At 22.1% G+C, this 23,103-nt stretch overlaps 7 protein-coding genes across 7 annotated transcripts; 5 read left to right on the forward strand and 2 right to left on the reverse strand. All coding sequences in view use genetic code 6, as the record gives it.

Annotated features, from left to right (window-relative positions):
* Positions 1-616: 616 nt before the first annotated feature.
* TTHERM_00290900 (Ras family protein) lies at positions 617-2,147 on the forward strand (the record flags this gene model as incomplete). The annotated part of the gene is made up of 5 exons (XM_001018707.2): positions 617-674; positions 767-918; positions 1,056-1,163; positions 1,305-1,515; positions 2,035-2,147. 5 exons carry the CDS (start codon positions 617-619, stop codon positions 2,145-2,147), a joined length of 642 nt encoding a protein of 213 aa, XP_001018707.2.
* Positions 2,148-3,102: 955 nt separating this feature from the next.
* On the forward strand, positions 3,103-6,677 carry TTHERM_000290919 (transmembrane protein, putative; the record flags this gene model as incomplete). Its single annotated transcript, XM_012798270.1, has 6 exons — positions 3,103-3,469; positions 3,598-3,872; positions 4,186-4,529; positions 4,702-5,308; positions 5,540-5,967; positions 6,026-6,677. The coding sequence occupies 6 exons, from the start codon at positions 3,103-3,105 to the stop codon at positions 6,675-6,677; spliced, it is 2,673 nt and encodes an 890-aa protein (XP_012653724.1).
* Positions 6,678-7,240: 563 nt separating this feature from the next.
* TTHERM_00290920 (transmembrane protein, putative) lies at positions 7,241-10,339 on the forward strand (the record flags this gene model as incomplete). Its single annotated transcript, XM_001018709.2, has 5 exons — positions 7,241-7,837; positions 8,126-8,466; positions 8,617-9,220; positions 9,283-9,710; positions 9,772-10,339. 5 exons carry the CDS (start codon positions 7,241-7,243, stop codon positions 10,337-10,339), a joined length of 2,538 nt encoding a protein of 845 aa, XP_001018709.2.
* A 1,665-nt stretch (positions 10,340-12,004) lies between these two features.
* Positions 12,005-15,457, forward strand: TTHERM_00290930 (PX domain protein; the record flags this gene model as incomplete). Its single annotated transcript, XM_001018710.1, has 1 exon — positions 12,005-15,457. One exon carries the CDS (start codon positions 12,005-12,007, stop codon positions 15,455-15,457), a length of 3,453 nt encoding a protein of 1,150 aa, XP_001018710.1.
* Positions 15,458-17,333: 1,876 nt separating this feature from the next.
* TTHERM_00290940 (hypothetical protein) lies at positions 17,334-19,094 on the forward strand (the record flags this gene model as incomplete). Its single annotated transcript, XM_001018711.1, has 4 exons — positions 17,334-17,428; positions 17,513-17,738; positions 18,196-18,818; positions 18,878-19,094. 4 exons carry the CDS (start codon positions 17,334-17,336, stop codon positions 19,092-19,094), a joined length of 1,161 nt encoding a protein of 386 aa, XP_001018711.1.
* Positions 19,095-20,979: 1,885 nt separating this feature from the next.
* On the reverse strand, positions 20,980-21,507 carry TTHERM_000290959 (transmembrane protein, putative; the record flags this gene model as incomplete). The annotated part of the gene is made up of 1 exon (XM_012798271.1): positions 20,980-21,507. One exon carries the CDS (start codon positions 21,505-21,507, stop codon positions 20,980-20,982), a length of 528 nt encoding a protein of 175 aa, XP_012653725.1.
* A 178-nt stretch (positions 21,508-21,685) lies between these two features.
* On the reverse strand, positions 21,686-22,191 carry TTHERM_00290960 (transmembrane protein, putative; the record flags this gene model as incomplete). Its single annotated transcript, XM_001018713.3, has 2 exons — positions 21,686-22,000; positions 22,120-22,191. The coding sequence occupies 2 exons, from the start codon at positions 22,189-22,191 to the stop codon at positions 21,686-21,688; spliced, it is 387 nt and encodes a 128-aa protein (XP_001018713.2).
* Between the last annotated feature and the right edge of the window lie 912 nt (positions 22,192-23,103).

Here is a 23,103-nt window from a genome sequence, read left to right on the forward strand (position 1 = left end):
TATTGTTGGGTATATTTGATTCCACAAATATATTTCTTACCCAACCAACATATCACCTTATTTTTTTATTGTTAAAAATTGTAAGATATTTTATTGAATTAATTTAGTTTTTTAATGCTTGTTGTATATCAAAATAAAATTAAAGAATGACAGTAATGACGATTTTTTAAAATATGCAATTTCTATTGTTTGTTTGCTTGTTTGTATTTTGTTAATAAAAAATTAAACAAAGACAAAATTAAATTCAAGTTTATGCTTCTTACTTTTGCTAAAACAAATTACCAAAGATAAAGTAAAAATAGACTACGCTTATTTAAATAATTAGGCTAAGACATAAGTAATCTTATCAGATATTCCCAAAACTCATCATAAAAAAGATTTACAATAAGTTGTTTGTTTGTTTCCTATGTATTTTAATTTAAATTGAGTCACTTTTTGATAACAAAAAAACAAATAAATCAATAGACTTGGGCATATGTGAAATTGTTCTAATAGAATAGAAGAGTTATTAAAAGTATCACAAAATTTAATAACTAAATATTTATTAAAAGAATAACATCATATCCAATTAATTAAGAAAAAGAATACTGTACTAGAAAAAAAATAAACAAATATAATGGCATCGAGAAGAGATAATAAAATTCTAGAAAGCAAGGTTATACTTCTTGGAGAATGTATGTCATTTTGTTTATTTGCTCTAAAAATAATCAAGCCTTTAAAACTATTTTGTTAAACTTATTAATAAATTATATTGTATGATAAATAGAAAGAGTAGGTAAATCAAGTATAATTAATAGATTCATAAATGACTAGTTTGATCCAGATTCTAAACCAACTTCTATCGGAGGAAATCAATAGGCTTATTCAGATAAAATAATTTAAGTTTTCAATGGAGGCAAAATTAAAATAAATTTATGGGTAAATTATTCTTAATTTATTTTAATTCTTAGTTTTAGGATTAGCTATTTAAAGATTATTCATTTACGCACACCACCAATCTAATAAACTATTTAAAGAATAATTGAAAATTAAATTTAAAAACTGATATAATAAAGGATACAGCTGGGCAAGAGATATTTTCTTCTATTGTTTCTGTATACTATAAGTCTGCTTAAGCTGCTATAGTTGTGTTTGATCTTACTGATAGAAGCACAATAAATAAGGTAATTATTTTTAAGAATAACAAAATGAGGATAGAAACTAATTACTTTAGCATAAATAAATAATCAAGTTTTATTTGCACAACATTCATGCATCTTTTTAAAAGAATAAAGAATTTATGTATTATTTATTAAATTAATTAGGCACACAAATGGATTTAGGAAGTACAAAATAATAATGAAAAAAACGATTGCAAAATTATTTTGGTTGGTAATAAATATGATAAAAATAATGAAAGGTAGATTAAAACTGAAGAAGGATAAGAAATTGCAAAACAATATAAAATTAAGTATTATGAAACTTCTGCTAAAAATTCTTATAATATAAAGGAGCTCTTCTCAGATTTAGCTGAAGGTATTCTTAAATATTTCTTTTTCTATACTTACAGAAATTTTTACTTGATTAGGAATTAAAATTAATAATATTATTAAAATACTTAATTAAAAAAACTAACTAAAAACAGACAGACAGATGATAATAAATAGTATCATCTTAACTAATATTTATTTTTTATCCAAATTATTTGATAAGAAAATCAACTCTCTAAGATAAAAAATTGGTAATTTACTAAAAAAACAGATTCAAAAATAGTAAAAAACAAATTATTTTTTAGCATACAAAGAAAAAAGCAAGTATTATTTGTTTAAAAAAGAAAAAAACAAGTTTAAATAAAAATGCAAGTAAGTTAGTAATTTAATTGTAAATAATATTTTTTATAGTCTTGAGGAAAGTTAAAAAGATTAAAAATTAAATATTTTAAAGTAGATTGATAACTAAGAGAGAATGATTTATGATAAATAAGATTGAAGATATATTTTGCTTTATTAAAAAAAATAAATTTAATTTTAAGTTAATTTACATTTTAAAAAATAGAACTCTACACTGACAATAAGAATGCTACTAAAAAACCATCTAGAATTACAATTGATAATTTTAAAAAATAAAAAGATACAAAATCTAAAGAAGATAGCAGCTGTTCATGCTGAAAAAAATAACAATTAAGTAAAAGCAACAACAATAGCAATAAAATTAATAAAAATGAATGAATATAATTTATAAAATTTAACAAAATTAGATTTAAAGTAGTAAAGAAAGATGTAATAAATTTATTAGTAATGTGTTATTTTATATTAAATTTTTCCTAATAATATATTAACAGTAATATATTTTTAAACATAAATCCCATTAAAATTTTAAACTTTTACATTAGCGATTTTAAATTAATTTTTAATTTTCAAATACACTTTAAGAAGATTTTTAATTAAAATTATTGATAATAAGCAAGTCATATTTTCATGAATTAAATTGCATTTTGTGAGTTTTATAGATAGCAGAAATCATTTTAATTTTAAACGAAATGATTAAATCCTTTTATACTTCAAAATTGTTTATTTTAAAAATAAAAATAAACTAATTGCTTTAATTATGGAAAAAATTTATATGATTGATAAATAACTTCGTTAAAACTAAAATTTTTCGAAATTCATAAACTATTTCGATATTTTAATTTACTTAAATTAATGAGTCATTAACATTTAATAAGGCTATTTAAAAGATAACTATAAATTGTATAATTAAAATGTAATAAGACTATTTAAAAGATAACTATAAATTGTATAATGATCATAATAATAAATATTATTTTATCTTGTTTAAAAATTTAAAGTAGATTTAGCTCAATTTAAATGTTAAAAAAGAAATTTTAAATATTTTTTTAATACCAATTAACAGTTAAAAATATGAATATTTTGCTGTTTTAACGAGAACCTTTTTAACCAGTAAAGCTAATTTTTATATATTTAATGGTTGTAAATAAGATTTTTGACTCCAAAAAAAGAAGATTTCTCTTTGAATTTTTCTATTAAAAATATCATAAATCATTTTTTGATAATATTAATCTATTAGCAATTAATTTATTAAGATCATAAAAAATAAAACTCAATGTCTTAAAGAAATATTTAGGTTGCTTATGATCATTCTCCTTAGAGATAAAAGAGAATAACTTAATTTGTAAACAAAGGAAATAAGGTCAGGAGAAATAGAGAATAGGATAGACATGAAAAAAGAAATAGAAAAGAAGAATCAGAATCCTCATCTTAGTCTTCTTCCAAATCTTCTTCTAGGTCATCTTCTTAAAAATCTAGCTCATCATCTGGAGAGGAAGAAAATAATAAAAATAAGAGATAGTCAAGAAGGGACATTTAAAAAGCAACTCAAGCAAGGAAATCCGTTTATCTACAGTAAGAAAAACTAAGAGAACTTTAGCAAAGAGAGAAATAAGAAAAAACAAAGATTATGATTATGAAAAGTAAATAATAGCTTTAAATTCTGTTTTTTTACTATTTTTTTTATTCTACTTTACAATCATAAATAACTTAACCAGCATAATAATGTGGCTATAATAAGCGTTAATGAACCTATTTATTTTAAATTCAGGTCAGAAAAAAATCGATATGCAAGAAAACAAGATTGAAGATTTGTAGTAAGAATTAGAATACTAAAAGTAAAATGTCGATTAGCTCAATAAAGAAAGGTAAAAACTAAAATAGGAGACATAAAAAATTTAAATGATTGAGTAGCAAAAAAACCTAGTTTAATCTAATTATGAAGCTCACAAACTTAAAGTAGAAACAGTAAAAAAGAATTTTATGAAGCGTTAATAAACCCAAGTAGACATCAAAGCAGATAATTTCAACAAGGCTCTGCACAATGTAAACAAACAATTAATACTTCAATATTTAAAATTCTTTGTTTCTTTATTAAACTTATAACATAAATTTCCAAATTTATTACAAGATTTTGTTAGTTTAAAAAACTATTTAAAAATAAGAAAAAATACATTTACAATTTTATTAATGTGAATTCCTAGAATAATTTATTTGATTAGTTTAAAGATATTTTCGTTAACTTCAATTGATTAGGTTAACAATTTAGTTCTTTATTTAATTGTTTATGTATTTATATTTGTTTGCCAGCTTGCTTACTTACTTAACTTACCACATATTTAATAATTCAATTAATTAGGATCAATCAAAAGTAAGGGAAGTGGGAAACACCATTCTTTTTATTTTTAATTAGCTATTCTTTGCTTTGTCAAATAATTACTTTTTAAGCAAATATGTCTATTAGATAGCTAATTCGTATGGTGCAAAAAGTGAAGTTTTCTTCAGTAAAAATGCATTTCTATTCAACAATTACCTCTTTTCTGTGCTCATATTTATTCCCTTTTATGTAGAATACTTTATTAACACTAAAATAAGTGGAATAGATTCATTCTTTTTACATAATTATGCCTATTCAACTCACTCCTATGTTTCTGTCAGCCTAGCAATCTTTTTTTTATTTTAATTAATTGTTGGTATCTACAAGTAAATTTTAATTAATTATTTTTACTGATTAAAAATTTAACTAAATTAAAAAATTCAAAAAACTCCTTTGCTTTTTTCAATCAAAATCAATTAAGATCTTTAATATTTTTTTGAAAATTAAATAAAGAATTTCACTATTTTTATTTTTTTTTAAATCCTATCAATATAACAGGTACAACGACATTAAAAAAAAAGAAGTTGGATAAGAGGCAAAGAAAAGCAAGAAAATTATTAATTTTAGGATAGTATTTGGGGATTGGAATTGGAAAATAAGAGAAAGAGATTCTATTTAAAAAAATCAAATATCATTGACAAAAAGAGTTTTATAGTATTATTCTGATAAGGATTCTCATTATAAAAAATACATGGACTAAAACGCTGGATTAATTTAAAAGCTGATTTTTAGATTTTTGATAGTTGGTTTAATTATTTCAAGTATTGTGCCAGTCATCATTATTCATTAAAAAGACATTTTCTTTGATTTGGTTGATATAAAATTTATTAGTGAAATAATTAATGGCTTAATAATTGCTTGCATAAGTAAAATGGTCTACATGATCATTATTCCACTTAATAAATTTGAAGGTTTGGCAAACCAAGATTCAAGAACGAAATTATTATATTTAAAAAAATTCTTCTCAGAAATCTTTCCGATATTGGCTAGTATTTTGATGAGCTACAGTGTTATCCTTGAGAATGATACTTATATTTTTTACATTGGAATATTAACAAACAATATATCCTATGATTACACTAAATATGTCTGTAGAGAAAGTTAGGTAAGTTTTTTAAAATAAATTTATTTATTTATTTATCTACTGCTTGTTTTAAATAATTTACAATTCAATAAAATTTTACATTCAAAAAAATAAAAAATTATAAAAATACTATAAGTAAATAACTCAGCACTAATAGTTATTGAAATTTTAGAGATTACAGTGTTTATTTTATTATTTATTTGCAAAAGATTTTAGTGAATGTTTAAAACAGTGTTTACTAATTTAATATAGGTTGCTTACTAATTGTTTGGATTGCTAATCGGCCATTTTATAATAAGCATAGTATTTCAATATATTCCTTCTATATTGAACTCGATAATGAAAAGTGGATCTAAAAGTAAGTTTGAACAAAGCATACAATTTGATACTATTGATGCCAGCATTTCTCTCTTGGTTTCGAATACTATTTTCTTGGCACTATTGCCATTTTCCTTTTTTTCTATATTTGCATTTTTGGTTATTTTGCTGTTAAACTTTTTAAACGAATGGCTAATTTAACAGAAAATTACTCTTCCTTAATTCTCAGGTCTTTCAAGTACTCACTTAAAAGGATTTGTTAGCTTTTTCTATAATACTACTTTACTTTTTTGTTTTTGCTATTATTCTTTCTTCTTTGTTAGAACTTTTACTCCTATTTATCATTTTGATAATAATACGATGTAAGCATATTTAATTTAAAGTTTAATTAATCAATCATTTAATTAATTCAAATAAAAGGTATTGTAATCCTTTTATGGGGTAGACTACTTCGTTGGCAAATAGATTTAGGTAGTACCTTTATGATACTTAAGTGATAGGAGTCGCGTATGATATTTTAACTTGGCTACCATTGATTTATGGATTATTCATTATATACTTGGTGGCTTACCTGGTCTCATAAAATTAAAAAAGAGTTTGGGAGTTTGAGTTTTAAAAGAAATTAAAGGAATTATCTGGCATAAAACAATATTACGAATCAAGGATAAATAGGCTTGAAAAAAGAATTGATGATGCAAATAAAATTTTAGAAGAAGACGCATTCTTAACTTAGGAAAATGATGATTACAACATTAACAATGGTACTACTAATATTCCTCATTCTAGAATACCACAAAAGCCTTAATTAAGTAGTACTTTAGCTTTTTTAGACCAAGAAGATCAGAACATCAGACAAGGATCTGAGACAAGCATAAAGCTACACAGCCTATCAAAGATGAATCGATTTGGAAATCCTTCATAATCTCATATAGCTCCTACTGCTTCTTCCAAATTATTAAATCAATATCTAACAACTGATGGTAAAGATGCTGATGCATCTTCTAAAGAAAATATTAATTAAGATTTAAATCTTAAAAAAAACAATTTAGGTAGACCAAAAAACTTTTTTTGAGAATTCCATTTAATAAAAATAAATTTAATTATATAAATAATTAAAATAAATACTTCTCGATTAAATAATATAAACTTTTTAAGTGTAATAAATATTTAAAAAAATATGTAACCTTTATATTTTATTTTAATTACAATTTGAAAATTTTATGATTTGTCACACATTATTTTCAAGCTTAGCTTAGATTTAAATATGTGGCTTTCTGATGCCTGAAATTAATTCAAGCTGACTATCATTATTTATCAATTGAGATAATTAAACGATAGTCTTACTAAAATATGGCAATATTACTGGATCTATTAAGTTTGTAGTAAAGAAAGATTTTAATTTTTAAAAATCACTAACTATATTAAAAATTTTAATTAATAAAATAAGAAAAGTAACAAAAAAAATAAATAAATAAATCCTTATAATTATTTACATAACGCACAATACCACATAATCTTTTCTAAATAAAATGAATAAATCTTCCCATCTTAGTCAATTTAACTCATACAATAAATAGAAAACTACCCAAAGAATCAGATCTCCTTTATAAAGGAGCAATAAAAGTAAAAGTAATTATGATAATAATAACTAGACTGGTGATAGTTATATAAACAGTGACAAAGACAGTAGTCCACTTTAAGATTAAAACGAAGAAAATGAAAAGTAAATTAGAAAAAGAAAAAATACAAAAGGAAAAAGAAGAGATTCTTCTTCTTCTTCCTCTTCATCATCCTAATCATCTGAAGGATCAGAATCAGAAGCTGAAGTAAGAAGAGAAAGACAAAGAAAACTACAAAGAAAAAAATAGATATAATAATTGCAATAAAAAAATAAGCTTGTCCAAGTTAGTAAAAAAAATAATATCATTATTATTTCTAAAATGTTAATTATTTTTTGAAGCTAAGAAAAAATTAGGAGAGAAAGAACAAGAAATATAAAATCTGAGCACTTAAATTGGAAAGCAGCAGCAAAACTTGAACGAGTTAAATTAGTAAAATGAAAATCTAAAAGCTAAAACAGACTAATTGGATACAGTGATTCAAGAAAAGAGTAATTTAGAAAACCACTTCGCAACTCAAATGATAAAAGTAGAATAAGCTAAAAAAGCTATCAAAAGAAAACAATCTTTATTTAACGATAAAGCAGAAGAGTTTTAAAAAGCTTTAAATCAAGTAATTAAAACAAAAAAAATTATATAATTTTCTTTCAAATAACTCTTTCTAAATTAATTAATTAAATGATTTTTTTCCTACAAATATTTTTTACTATAATAACTACATTTACATTAGGAATATTTATTTACATTTTTATTAGCTTATCTTGCTAATTTTTGTATTTTAATTATTCTAATAAAAGATAATTTAACTTATGAAAACATATGTTTAATTTATAGTTAAATATTATTAAAAATTATTTTTGATACTTTGAATTTAACATGTTTTTTAAATAATTTTATTTAGAAATCATTCAGGGTAAAAGTAACTAATAAAATGAAGAGCATATTTACTTTCATTAGCTAAACTGTTGAAAATCATTACTACTTAAGTAGCTAAGTATATTAAATCTCAAATTCATATGGGAGTAAGAGTGAGGTTTCTTTTAGTTCGAATGCTTATTATGTTAATATTTATATTTTTTCTCTAGCATTGTTTGTACCTTTCTTTGTTTATTTCTTCCTTCATACCTAGATAGATAGCTTCGAGGATATATTCTTACATAGCTATAGCGATGAATTAGGATTGTATTTGATTATTACTATGACTATTTTTTTTGTTTTCTAAGTTCTTTTCTCTATTTTAAGGTAAATAATTAAGTTTAAATTTCATTATATATTTTTAATCTTCCTAAGTAGCTGTTACTGGCTATTTCTAACTCTAATTATTAGCCACTTTCTTATAAACTAATTATCTTACATGATATATTAAAATTTATTTAATAACATAAAAAACAGATTTACTGATGTAAAGTAAAAGGAAATAAGAGAAATAGCTAAAAGTGGAAAAGAAATAAATAATTTCAGGATTGCCTTTGCTGAATGGAATTGGAAAATAAAAGATTATCAAATTACATAAAAAAGTCAATTTGCCTTGAAGAAATATGCTGAATCTTACTTTAAATATGAAACAACAAACCAATATTAAGATTTAAGCTCTCATTAACAGATAAAGGATATATTGATTTTATTTGTTTTTATTGCTATCATAGTTGGAAGTTTATTTGCTACTGCGTATATTCATTATGAAGGTTATTTACTTAAAATAGCAAATATAATGTTAGTGAGTGAAATTGCTCATGGTGCTACTATTGCTTGTATTGGTAGATTCTCTTGCGAAATCATGAATATTATAATGAAATAAAAAGCAGGATTTAATTCTAATGAAATAAACTCTAAAAAATATAGCATAAAATTTATTTGTTAATCAATTCCTACTGCTTTAAGTATATTGATAACTTATAATACTTTCCTAAATAATAATTAAATTACACTAGACTTTGACTTATTTTCTACAAAAATTCCTTATAATTCATCTAAATTTGATTGTCCTGAATAATAAGTAATCTCCTATTCGTATAATATAATTACTTTAAACCATTATTTAAATAAAATAAATTATAGGTTTCCCATTTTCTTTTAGGTCTTGTTGTAGGTCATTTTATAGTCAATATTTTCTGGTAATATCTCCCCTCCATACTCACATATTTTTCTTCTGGTAAATAAGGAGATTCACCATTCTATAAGAGGGTAGAATACAGTATGATGCAAGCTTAAATACCTTTAGTTGTTATCAATATGACTTTACTAGCTCTTTTGCCATTTACAGGATTTGCAATAATCTTTTCTGTCCTATTATTTTACTTTAATTTTTACAATGAATGGCTCATAATTCATAAATTTAAATTACCTTAGTACAAAGGAGCACCAAAGTCTTAGTTAAAGCTTCATTTCACCTATTTTTAGAATTTAACTCTAATGTTTATCTTTTGTTGCTATTCCCTATATTATCTTAACATATTTTAAGCAGTGTAATAGGGTAACTCTATAAAGTAATATCATATCTAAATAATTTACTTCATATTAATAAAGTTTATATTATATTAAAAAAAGATCTTGCAGTCCTTACTCATCGTTTAATTAATCCCTTTACGGTTATATTATAGATAAAATAACTACTGTCACAATTTTTAAGGATATATATGAATTTATTTCATGGTACCCCTTGCTTTTAGTTTTTCTGTTTGCTTTTTATATTTCACATGCTAATTCTTAAGGCTTGTATAAATTCTGGAAGTAAGAAATAAAAAATAAAAATTCTGAGATCAGTGGAGTCAAAACATATTATGAATAAAGGATAGAGCGCTTAGAAAACAAAATAAAAGAAACCTAATAAGTTTTGTATAATATTTAAAACCCTCAAAGCTATTAAGAAACAACTGATGATTTTGGCAGGATACCAGAATCAAGAAGATAAAGTGATGAGTCAATTATGAAAAATCCAACTTAGTTTACTTTGAACTTTGATACTGAATTTAAAATAAAGGGTTCAAGTGGATCAATAAAACCTCTTTTATACACTCAAATAAATAATAAATCAAAAGCTAACTACAATTTGAATGATATTGAAGAAGAAGATGAAAGTTAGATGAAATAAACTTCTATTGCTGTTTTTAAATGAAAATTAAATAAAATAAAATAGAAATAAATTGACTTAACTCTGAATGAATCTAGTACCAATAAATAATATTATTAAATGATGTCATTAGTTAGTTATTAATGAATAATATTTCATTTATTTAAAGAAAGGTAAATTATATTAAAAAATAAAAATTATCTTTATAATTGTGAAAATATATTTATTTTATTAAATCACTGAATATATTTTTATGATGATAATAAATGGTTATCTTTATAATTGTGAGAATATATTTATTTTACTTAATTACTGAATATATTTTTATGATGAAAAATATATAAATCCGTTCATAAATGTTTTATTTATTTAATTTAATAAAAAAAGTTATTTAAGCAAATTTAAATTTTATTTTTATAACAATTAAATTTATTTAAAAATTGCAAATTTCATTTAAAAGGAAGGAAGCATATTTTCTCAAAAAAATTAATAAATTGTTTTATTTTAATGGTTATTTAAAAATATATTATTCTTAGTTAGATTGGTATATATTAGAAAAATATCTTTAATTTAAGATTGGTTGATTTTGAAAAAATCTTTTAATATAATATTTGAAAAGAAATAAAATATTTTTTAAAAAATGCTTATGCAACTTTCAATTAAAGAAATAAACTAAAATGTATGAAGTTAAAATGCTTAAACTTTACATGATTCTTATTATTCCAAAAAATTAACTAATACTTAAAATAGTTATTTTTAGTAAAAGTATCATAAATTTTATAAAATTTGTTTTAATTATTAAATTTATTATTTAATATGAATTTGATAAATATTTATAATTTAACTTTTTCAAAGATAAGATTTAAGTTTAATAATTAACAAATTGTTTATTTGAATGGTTTTTAAAAAATCTTTTCATCTTTTTAAGATTGGTATATATTAGAAAAATATAATTAATTTAAGATTGGTTGATTTTGAAAAAATCTTTTAATATAATATTTGAAAAGGAATACAATATTTTTTAAAAAATGCTTATGTAACTTTCAATTAAAAAAATAAATTAAAATGTATGAAGTTAAAATGCTTAAACTTTACATGATTCTTATTATTCCAAAAAATTAACTAATACATAAAATAGTTATTTTTAGTCAAAGTATCATAAAAATTTGTTTAATTATTATATTTATTATTTAATAAGTATTTGATAAATATTTATAATTTAACTTTTTCAAAGATAAGTTTTAAGTTTAATTTAGTAAACTTATTATTTTAAATAATACTAAAATCATTTCTTAAAGTTTTCATTATTTTTGTATTATTTTTAAGAAATTGTTACTATTAAGTGTAAATAGCTCTGAAAAAGCCAATAAATGCTGACAATACAATTAAAATTCAAAAAAAATTATACTAATTCTGACTTGAAGTTTAATTGAAGTAATAAATATTACAAATTTTATTCGAAGGTGAAAAGCAAAATTTTTTTCTTATCAGAATCTGTTTTTTGCCTATTCACGCTAAATAAATATTATTATTGATACAAAGAATTACATCTAATATATTAGTTAATCTAAAAGAGATATCAATAGATAATATCAACATTATTAAAAATTTTATAAAGAAAACACAAAAACTTAGTATACAAATATCCTGAAAGAAAATATAATCAATCAAAAAAAAAAATTATAATTTTAAAGCAGGTCATTAATATAAATGGATAAATTAGGAAAGACTACGTTAGGAAACACTAATGCGAAGGACTGTAAACTGAATGATGATATTTAATTAATTATGAGTAAGCATAAAGATGTTCCTCCAGAGGATATTAGGCCTTTAAATATAGAAATCTATTATACATAAGACCACATAGTAGGATTTTAGAGTGTTTACTAATTGATAGATTAAAAAAAAAAGAATAACAAAAAGAGAAAAATTAATGACAAAATCACATTTGAGTTAGAAGGACATAAATCAAAAGGTTCTAAATTTTTCAGTGTTTAAAGCGAAGTAATAAATTTAGGGCCACAAGAGAATATTACAAAAATTTTTGGCATTTCAACTGATCAAATAGATAAAATTTCTTTTACAACAGATTAAGGAAGAAGTTTTAATTTTCCTCCAAACAATCCTATTAATCCTAAGCTACAATTAAATAGATAATTTTATTTCGAGCTTCCTGTGCAATCAAATATTGTTGGATTCAAAGTAGGCTACTCAAGATTCCTAAATTACTTAGAAATTATGTACAACATTAATCAATCTTAATAATAAAAAAATTAAAATTTTGCATTGAATTTAAGCTAAAACCAAAGCAACATGCAAGTTTCCTAAAGTATTCAAAATTAGAATAATGGCTTAAATGCCAATAATGTGCTTCCCAATTAGTAAATGAATTTATTTAATTAAAACTCTCAACAAAAATATGGGTAACCTGCTTTATAATAACCAAATTTTAATTATCCACCAGCTCCTTAAAACTAACCACAACCTGAATAATAAAATGCACTATATAACTATCCTACTGAATCTTAGATAAATAGTCTAAGTAAGCCTTAAGCTACTGTCTAATAAAATAATATTAATAATCAGCAATACTAAGTATCAAACAACCAATTTTAACAAAATAACTTTTAAAATAATCAATACAACCATTAAAACATTTACTAACCTTAACAAAAATATTAACAATAATAAAATTTGTTTCCTTCTCTAAATTAAATGAATCAAAATTAAAATTTTGGCTAATAACAATTTATCTAACAACAATAACTGCAGTAATAATATTATCCACCTGCACCTCCACCACCTGTAGATCAATCTTTTTTTGATTATCCTATGGCACCTTAAAATAACACAAATTAAAATCAAAGTTACCAAAATACAATTTAAAGGTCTAATACTATGCAGATTTCAAATAATTATGAAGGAAGCAATAGATATGGAAACAATAATTTTTTAAATGGAGCGGGCTTGATTAGCAACAATCAAAATTAATTTAATTAGTAGAATGGTGGATTATATAACTAAAATATCCCTTTAATGAGAGGGTAATCGCTTTAAGTTTAACCTATTAAAGAAAATAATGAGGCATACATTGCATAAGAACTAAGAAGGATATTATTCTCTGAAAATCTTCTTGGTAAATTAACTATAAAAGAGCATAAAGTAATTTAAAATCAGTCTTCTCTTATTGGAATGGTAGTTCCTGCTCATGTGGCTTATATTATTGAGGTAGAGAGTACTATTTAACCTAATCAAGAAAAAGTCCTTGTTGAGAGAAGATATAAAGAATTCAATGCTTTGAGAGAATGTCTGATTGAATCACTTCCTGGATTACCAATACCTTTGATTCCTGTTAAATAACTAGGTAAAAAGATAGATGATAAATTGATATTAGAACGTAAAGAAGAGCTGTAAATATTCCTTGATGAAATCGTATTTTTCAACCCTATTTTTAAATTTAAGGGAACTTAGCTCTTCTTAGACCCAAAAATAAACACTAAAACTTTATTAAGCGAATTAGAAAAGATAAAAGATTCTGTTTCTGGAAAGAATTAAAAATTATTACTCGTTGATTATAAAAGAATTTTTGCCTGCATTGATAGCTATCAATTAAAGCAAAGTATGATAGATGAAGTTGAAGGATTCAAAAACATGATAGTAAAAAAATAAGAAAAACTTGAGAAATTAGTAAATAAAGCTCAGTAAACCAAAGAAATGATGAATACTTATTATAGCTTCTTGAATAATTTCAAAAAAAATTTTATAAAAGACTATGAAGAGCAAGTCCTGTAGGGATATAAACTTATTGATGGAAAATAGCTTCAAGTATAAAATTAGAATAAATAATCTCAAATGAGCGATTAAGACATAATGGTTTAGCAAACTCATATTAGTAGTTAAAGATTTATCCTATAATACAATATTATACTTAGAGAGCATAGGATATTAGCAGAGTTCATAAGATTATTCTCTTTCTAAAATTAGCTTGTTTAAAATTATCTCAAGCAATCTTAAAAATTGCTCAAAACGAAAATTCAATCAGAGTCTATCGAAATTTAAACTGAGATGAATTACAATAAATGGATGGAGCTTTTCATCACTAAAATTTTATATTTCTTTTACATCCCTTTCCATAAAAGAGACCAGACAAAAAGATATCTAAAAACAGTTAGCGGTGTTTCAGAAATTGAGAAGTAAAACAATGACAACATGCGCTAATACTGGATTTTTGTAATGCTTAGAGAGTAAATTGAATTTGAATAAGTATAGGCATAGTACAAAGAAAAAGATGACTATTTAGTAGCTCTTAAGGTATAATCTGAGATAAAAAAGGAAGAATAAAAAAAAAAATTATTCTAATAAACTCTATAAATGCAACAGTAAAGTTAATAATAAGATACTGGCCATAACTAAATGAGTTAGTAAAATTAATAATAACAATAATTACTATAAAGTTAATAGCATTAGCTAAATAATTATTAATGTCTACCAAACGATAATTAATACTTATAGTAAACTCTAGGAAATCCTGCAGGTGTTGAAGATTTATACAATTACCCACCAGCCCAATCAGATTAAACCTAGCATTAAGATCCAAATACAGAAAATCACATGCAATTATATAGCTAATTAACAGAAGAATAAAAAAATAATTAAAGTTCATAATAGTACAGTAATTATTTCTCTCATTATTAAAAACCTTAGCAGAGCCAGCTAAGCTATAATAATGTAATGAGCTAAATTAAAAACTAAATTTCTAATACACCTCAAAATAGCTAACAGTAAGTGATAAGCCACTAGAATGAAAAAGATTAAGAATTCATGAATGAATTTGTTTAATAACAAGCTAATTAAGGATAGCTATTTGTGAGCTCTTAGCCAAACAATCAAGCAAAATAAAAGCTGATAAACTAAAAAAATGATGATGTTTTCCAACAATTATTTTTAGAGCAACTATAAATAAATGAAATTTCAGTTGATTAAATAAATAATGAATAGAATAATGCAGACATAAATCATGAGGAAAATTAGTAAAAAGAACAAGAAAATTAATAATTTTTATAATAACAACAGTATTAACAACATCAAAATTAATAATAATATGAATATCAATAACAATAATAAGAAGAAGAACAAGTAGAAAGATAATTACTTTGCGAATGAAATAATTAATTAATTAATATCTATTTTAATTAATTAATTACTAAAAATTAATAAAAAATACATTTAAAAATATTAAATTTTTCTTTTATCTATAACAAATTAATTTAATAAATATTATTAAATATATAAAATTCTATCTATTTATCTCACTTATTATTATTTTAGCTAATTCCTATTCTAGTTATTTATGATTATTCTTAAAATCAATTTAAAGCATAAAATGTAAGCAATAAGGTGCATTGTATAATTAGTGAATCTACACTATTTTTAATAACAGTTATTTCTTAAAAAACTTTTTTTATTTTTCATGAATAAAGTCTACTGGAGTGATAAATAAATTTACTTTTCCATTTATTTAAGACATAATTATATTATTTTAAATTATAACTTATTAATTTATCAAATTAATTTTTATTTTCTCTGTAAATTCAATAAATTAGTTGGATTTGTGTTCTTTAAATCCATAAGATTTCTAAATATATTTTAACCATTTCTATTTCTATTACATTTGTTATTAATCCATTTTATTTTATCTTGCATACTTGAAATCTTTGCTGGTATTCTAATCAACATAGGCAGATTGTATGTCTTAATTAATTTTTTTTAAATTCAAAATTATTGAATGCGAATTAATTAAGATTTTGATTAAAGTAGATTTTAAGTAAAATCCTATCCATACAGATATTTTTAGAATTTTTCCTTCATTAGATTTAACATAATTTTATTTTTAAGAAACTTTCATATAGAAAATCTTTAGATGAGATATTTTTCAAATCAGAATTCAAAATATTACTTGAAATTAACATTTAAGCTTAACAAAATTTCTTTTTGACTTCAATAGCAAATCGAAAAGGTGGGAAATTGCATAAAACCTATTTTAGGAATTATCATAAAAAATTATCATTCTTTCTTTTTTGATTCAATTAAATTCTCTTGAAATAGAAAGAATGCACTTGTTTTAAAAGGCGTATAATAAAAATATTAAAAATTTAATTAATTGCTTGAATTTAATTTCCTTCGAAAAAGCTTTTCATCTAAATATTGTAATCAAATATGAAATCAAGATGAGTTATGAAATTTCTTTTAGATAAGTAATCAATCAATACTGAATTACTTTTTGATAAGAGAACGTTCAAATTAAATTGTCAAATCTTAAATTTTTTGCAAATCTAAAAAGTAAATATGTTTAATAAAAAAATTATATAAAATAAGAAAATTTGAAAAAAATAAAAGGATAAATTAATTTTTCACATATTATTTTGAATGTATTTTTAATAAAAAGCATCAAATAAACATAAAAAATTAATTTTTCAACTGATAATTCTAATCTAACTTGTTTATAAATATACCAAATATTTAATTAAGCAGATAAATTAAAAAATATATTTATTTGTATGATGCAATCTTTTTGCATTTATATATGTATATCGATTCAATTAAGTAACTTTATAAAAGAAAGGTGGGGTGAAAAAAAGAAAATTTTGTTATTATTATTTATTTTAATTAATTAATTAAGAATAATGCAAAGTTCATTCTTTCTTCTCCTTTGATTTTTACCTATACGAAGCTAATTTAAATACTACATCAATATCAATTAATCATAAATGAATTATTGCAAAAAAAATTATTAAAATATATAACAATTAAAGAAATCAGAATATTAATCAATCAATCAATCAAAAACTATCTATCTACCTCTTTATCTTTCTTCTTTTTCAAGTTAAATATATCAAAAATAATTCATTCTAATAGATCTCGCAAATATTAGCTAGCAAAATCCAAATATAGAAATCATTACAAATATCAAGAAATTTAAAATACATACAGGAATCTTCAAAAAAAGAGATAATAAAAGAAAAAAGAGTGATAAACAAAAATGAATTCAAATTAAGATAACTTAAATGTGTCCATTAAGGACTATCTTAACAACAGCAATAATTTGCTCAGTACTAATTTTAGTGAGTAACAAACGTAATTAATTATTTATTGATGATATTACATCTTTCTTATTTTAATTCTAGCGCAACTTATTTAACATGATTATTTTATCAAAAGATCTTGTTCAGATGACTCTTTTAGCAGCCACAGAATGAGCAATATTGACATTTCCTTCCCATTAGATTTAATTTAAGTTAAAAACGTAAAAAGATGCTCTATAGAAAGAAATCAAAAACAAAAGAGTTAGTAAAACAAACTTAGAATGAAAAGACAATCTTCCCTTGTAGATGTTGTCACAGAAGAAGTAAGAGGCGAACAAGAAAAATAAGAAAAAATTACAAATGTAAAACTTTTTATCATTTATTATGGCCAAATTTTATATTTAAATTGACTTAACTCCCGTTACTCTTCTACAAAATGATATTAATGTTTTATGAAATAAGTAAGTAAATAACAAAAGAATCTTTATCTTTTACTATTTATAATCAAAATATAAATAACAATCAATGAAATTAGTTAAGCAAAAAATTTTTTAAATGCATCTTCAAGCAAGCCACATTCATTATATTTTCTAAAATTATTCATCATAGCTAACACTTTTATAATTTAGCTAATTTCATTAGAAACGGAGTAACTTGAATTTTTATTACCATTCTAATTTGCGTTATAATAATCAAAAAAATTAATTTTTTTCCGTTAGTTAAAAGAAATATTGGATAAAATTTTTTATAACAATAAAATAATTAAATTATTACTGCTTTTAAATAAAATATTAAAAATATATTTGATATGATAAACAGCAGAAACGTAGAGTTTTTCCTCACTTAAAATTGATTTTCGATGATGGAGAAAAGAGTGAAGATTCAGAAATCTAATTGCAGATTTAGAGATCAAGATGTAAAAGTGCAGAAAAACTTGGAAGAATTCTTGACGAAGTTGACGAATGCAGTGAAATTTTGAATTAGGAAATTCTTGAATGCGATGAGGAAAAAAATTAGGATGATCAAATGAAATTAAGCGGTTTCCTTCATGTAGAAAATTTAATTGATAAATAGGAGCCTGTTTTGGAAATACCTACTCCTAAGAAGCTCACAAGTATCAAGTCTAAAATGTATCAAACTAGTTAAGAAGATGTTATTAAAGAAGACTACGAAAAAGAAAACTACGTCAACGAAGAAAAAGTTGAATTTAAAGCTTCACAAAACTAGTTCATCTCTAACTAATCCAACTCTCCTAAATACAGATTAAAGGTTGATGAAATTGATGACGATTTTAAGAAAAGTACCATAAAAAAGGGATACAGTGAAGAAAATTCTATCATCTTAGAAGAAGACGAAAAAGAAAATGACTAACTTAATGACATTCTTGAAAAAGTTAGATAAAAAATAGAAAAATAAGAATCTTTCCTTAAAAAAATATCAATGTAAATATTTTCTTCAAATTTTTATGATTCATCCTATCTAAATACTTTTTTTTAATTAGGAAAAATGACGAAGTTGAAGATGATATGTATCAATCTAGAGGTGGCTTTGTTGGTTAAATCGAAGAAATTGAAAACGATTGCGATGAAAAGTATTCATCTCAAGATGATGAAGATGATGAATCTCCAGAGAGAAAGAATAGATGTTGTGATTCTAATAAGAATAACTTTACTACTTAGAAATCTAACTCACCAAAATCTCCTTTAAAATAAGACTGAAAAGCTTAAACATTAAAAAAATATTTATATAAAACTCACTCACCACTATGTTGATCACTATTTCCATGAACCCTATATAAAAACTAATATTATATATATATAAAATCATAAATAAATAAAAGCTTTTCTTAAAATTCTCACTCAAATTCCAAAATAACTTATTCGTTTAAATCAGGACTGTATAGCCAGCCAGCCAACAACCCTTCTTGGTCTTATTGTTCACACGAATCAATCATTTAAAAAGTGAATTAAAGTTGAAATAAAATATTCATTTCTAGCTTGAGTAAATAGAGGAATACTGATTTAATTAAATTAGCTACTTGGGCATTTGGCATAGAAACTAAATAAAAAAATAGATTTATTCATTTCTGAATACATTTATAATTTTAATCATTAACTCTATATAAAAATTATCTTTTGATACCTATTCAAATAATTTAATAATTAAAATTACAAATTAATGAAAATAATTTAAACAATGAATCTAAATATGTTAAATATTGTGCTTATACAAGAAATTGTATGTATGTATCTATGTATGTAATTAATTAAATAAATAAATAATATTGTAAATAATTGATTTATAATTATTTATTAAAATTTATTTTTTCATTCACATTTCAAAATAATTCTGAAATGCTTTGACAGACAATTCATCAATTTCAGTTTTTTTACAAATAAATTATAAAAACTAAATTAATAAATATTTTTTTAAAAAAATATATACTATCATCCTTTCGTTCTCAATATAATTTGAAAATTTAAAAAGTTTTTTTTCTCAACCAAAAAAAAAATTCTTTATAAAAGGTAAAAACATGATTGGGAATGCATTAGTATATGAGCCATTACAGTAAATGTATCATTTAATAAAAGTAAGCTTAAAAAGTAAATTTTTTTTTAATTTTATAATTCTATTAATATTCTTATAAGATAGAAAAAGATAAATAATTTTATTTGATAAAATAAATATTTAAAGTGTTAGGTTACATATATCACCCTTCTTTTGTATAATCCTTAAAGATTATTTATTTAATTTTTTCATTTTTGGTTATATAATTTTTGAAACTATGAAACATTTTTAATCAATATTTAAAAAAAAGAATCTTTTTTAAACAATCTATTTTTGAAACCATTCTTGTAGAATATTGTTGTCTTATTAAAAATAAATTATTTTTTGAGTTCTACAAAACTTTTTGTAAATTAGCCTGGCTATTGCTATTTAGATAGTAATAAAAATGTTCACCTTTGTCTTATTCTTTTTTATATATTTTAAATATTTTAATAATCTTTTCACTAAATTTTTCATAATTTACTCCTAATAAATGACATTTTGAACAAGATGAAATTTTTTTGGAATTTCAATCAGCTTTTTTTAAATTCTTTTAAGGCTTTTCTAATAAAAAACCGTTAAATTATTTTTAAAACTCATCATAATTCTATTTTATATTACCTCCAATTAAAATAAATCTTAATAAATTTTGGGAATTATTGATTTTTTATCTTCAAATGATTTAATCATTATTTACAAATTTTTAAATGATTCTCTGTTCATTTAGTAAAAAAATAACATTTACTTAGGTAATTTTGATTTTTATTAATTAGGTTTTATGATCAATTTATTTGAAAAGATGTAAGATTTTAAAGATATTAATTATATAAAGTTAGTAAAAAAAATATTTTTTAATTCCTTTATAATTTACTGTAAAATTTTTTTAGAAATAAATAATTTCTGTTTTGAATAATGAAATAAAAATATATTTAAAAAAAGAATATATTTATAGTCAATTACTGATATTAAATCATATTTATCTGATTTTTGATAGGTTTTCATCTATTTATTTAAAATTTTTTGTTAATTTTTTAAACAAATAAAATTTCATTTTAATCAAAACTTTTTTTAAAAATTTGAATAAACATTATGATAGGAAGTGTAAATAAAACTGGCAATAACCTAAGAATAAAATTAGATTGATACTAGCTAAATTATAAATAAATTGGAATAACAGAATTAGCGATTATTATAATTTTATTTTTAGTTATCTACTGATTAGTTAATTTTGCATATTGACTTTTATAAATATTTATATATATTTTTAGTTTGATTGTAAGTATATTTATTTATTTATTTATTTATTTATTCTTCAATATTTTTATTAAATCTTTAAAACTATAATTTGATAAGTTATTATTATTTTGTTAAAGCAGAGTATTTATATTTAAATGAAAATTATTATTATTATTTATCTATTTATTTATTTATTTTTAAGCCTTTCATTTAATTAAGGATAAGCAATTTAAATATCAAAATGCTAGCTATGCAAATTTTCAGTAAGGAATTCAATTAGAAATAAATAAAAGCAAGAATTTCATAGCAGAACTCAAGATGACTGAGTACTGTCTTCAATCTAGACATCAAAAGAATATATTTCTTCAACCAAATCAACGTCTTTTCTCTTCAAGTATAAGTTAACATTTGTTTTTTTAGGACCGTCATAGTTGATAGGTACTCCAATTTGGATTCTAATATAAGTGAAACCTAAGAAATTTATAATAATTATAATAATTAATTGCTTGTCTAAACTAATGTAAACTCAATTGTTTTTATTATAAAGCGAATAGATAATTATTGCGCTCAATGAATAAAAAAATTCCTAGTTTAATATTTTGGAGAAATTTGTTTGTTTTTAGAGTTAGTTAGAAAATATAAGGAAGCAAAGCAAGTAAGAAAGAAAGAAAGCTATCAATAAATTACAATCAGCAATAACTTCAAAGTTTGATCTTTATCTGAAGTAAATTAAGGGACTATCTGAAACAAGTTTGTAGTGCACATCATGTTCATTTCTATTGGTATGTCTAATTTTCTTATTGACAAGCTATCCTCTATGTAAAGTTACTAAGCCCAAATTCTGATTATACCAAATTAAAGTTAATAAATCTATGAATTAAATTATCGCTCGCTTTGCCTTTGCTTCAAATTTTAGCAAAGGAATGCAGCAATAAATTTCAAATTATATATTTTTTTTACTCTTTTGGGGATATCATTCATCAAATGCTTAAGAACTTGACCCTATGAAACACAAATACCTTCTCCTATCATTTAATTTGATTTGTTGTATGTAATTTGATGTATTTATTTTAATTATTTGTTTTTGTTTGTTTGTTTATTTGTTATTTGCAAATTAATTCAATTGATTAATATTAACTAAAAATAAATTATGAATATTTTTTTTATTGAATTAAGGTTTTTAAGATTTTTTTTGTCTATACCTTACCTAATCTTTAATCAAGATATATAGTATGATGACAGTCTATAAAGGAAAATAGCAAATTAATATTTTGGCTTGATATCAATTGATTGCTGTAAAATTCAATTATTTTTATTCATAGCTAGTTGCTTGTATGCTCATTAACATTAAATTTTTATCTTTAATTCTCATATCTATTGAAATTTAAAGTAGTTAGTTATTGGAGGAATTGCATAATTTAGTTAATATAGTTGATTTGTGATTCAAACAGCAAGCATAAGTAGAAGCAAATATTGCGTAATATAAATTCTGTTATTTTTTTGTTTAAGTTGTTGCACAGAGTTGATATCTCTGATAATCAAAAATTTGAATTTACTCTGTTCTGAATTTCTTCTTTAAAATTTGTTAAGTTTTTGATTATTTTTTTGAATCTATGAATAAATATTTAGATATTCTTTTATATAGGAAGCACTTTTAAATGGTATTAGCCTGATTGCAACAAATTTATTTACACTTAATCAATTTTTTCTTTTAAAACACTTACAATTGACACTTTTTAAAATTAATTCTTTTACTATCTGAAATACTGAAATGACCAACTTAATTCCATATCGGCTATTTTAAAAGTCTTAATTAGTTTAGTAAATTATCTTAATAATCATTAAGAAAATATCAGCGAATTTAATTAGATTTAAGTAATTGCTTCAACATCTAAATAGCTTTATTCCGTAATTTGGAATGTGACGAAATATATAATTCTATTA

This window comes from Tetrahymena thermophila (genome assembly GCF_000189635.1).
Source record: "Tetrahymena thermophila SB210 genomic scaffold scf_8254594, whole genome shotgun sequence".
Taxonomy (NCBI): domain Eukaryota; phylum Ciliophora; class Oligohymenophorea; order Hymenostomatida; family Tetrahymenidae; genus Tetrahymena; species Tetrahymena thermophila.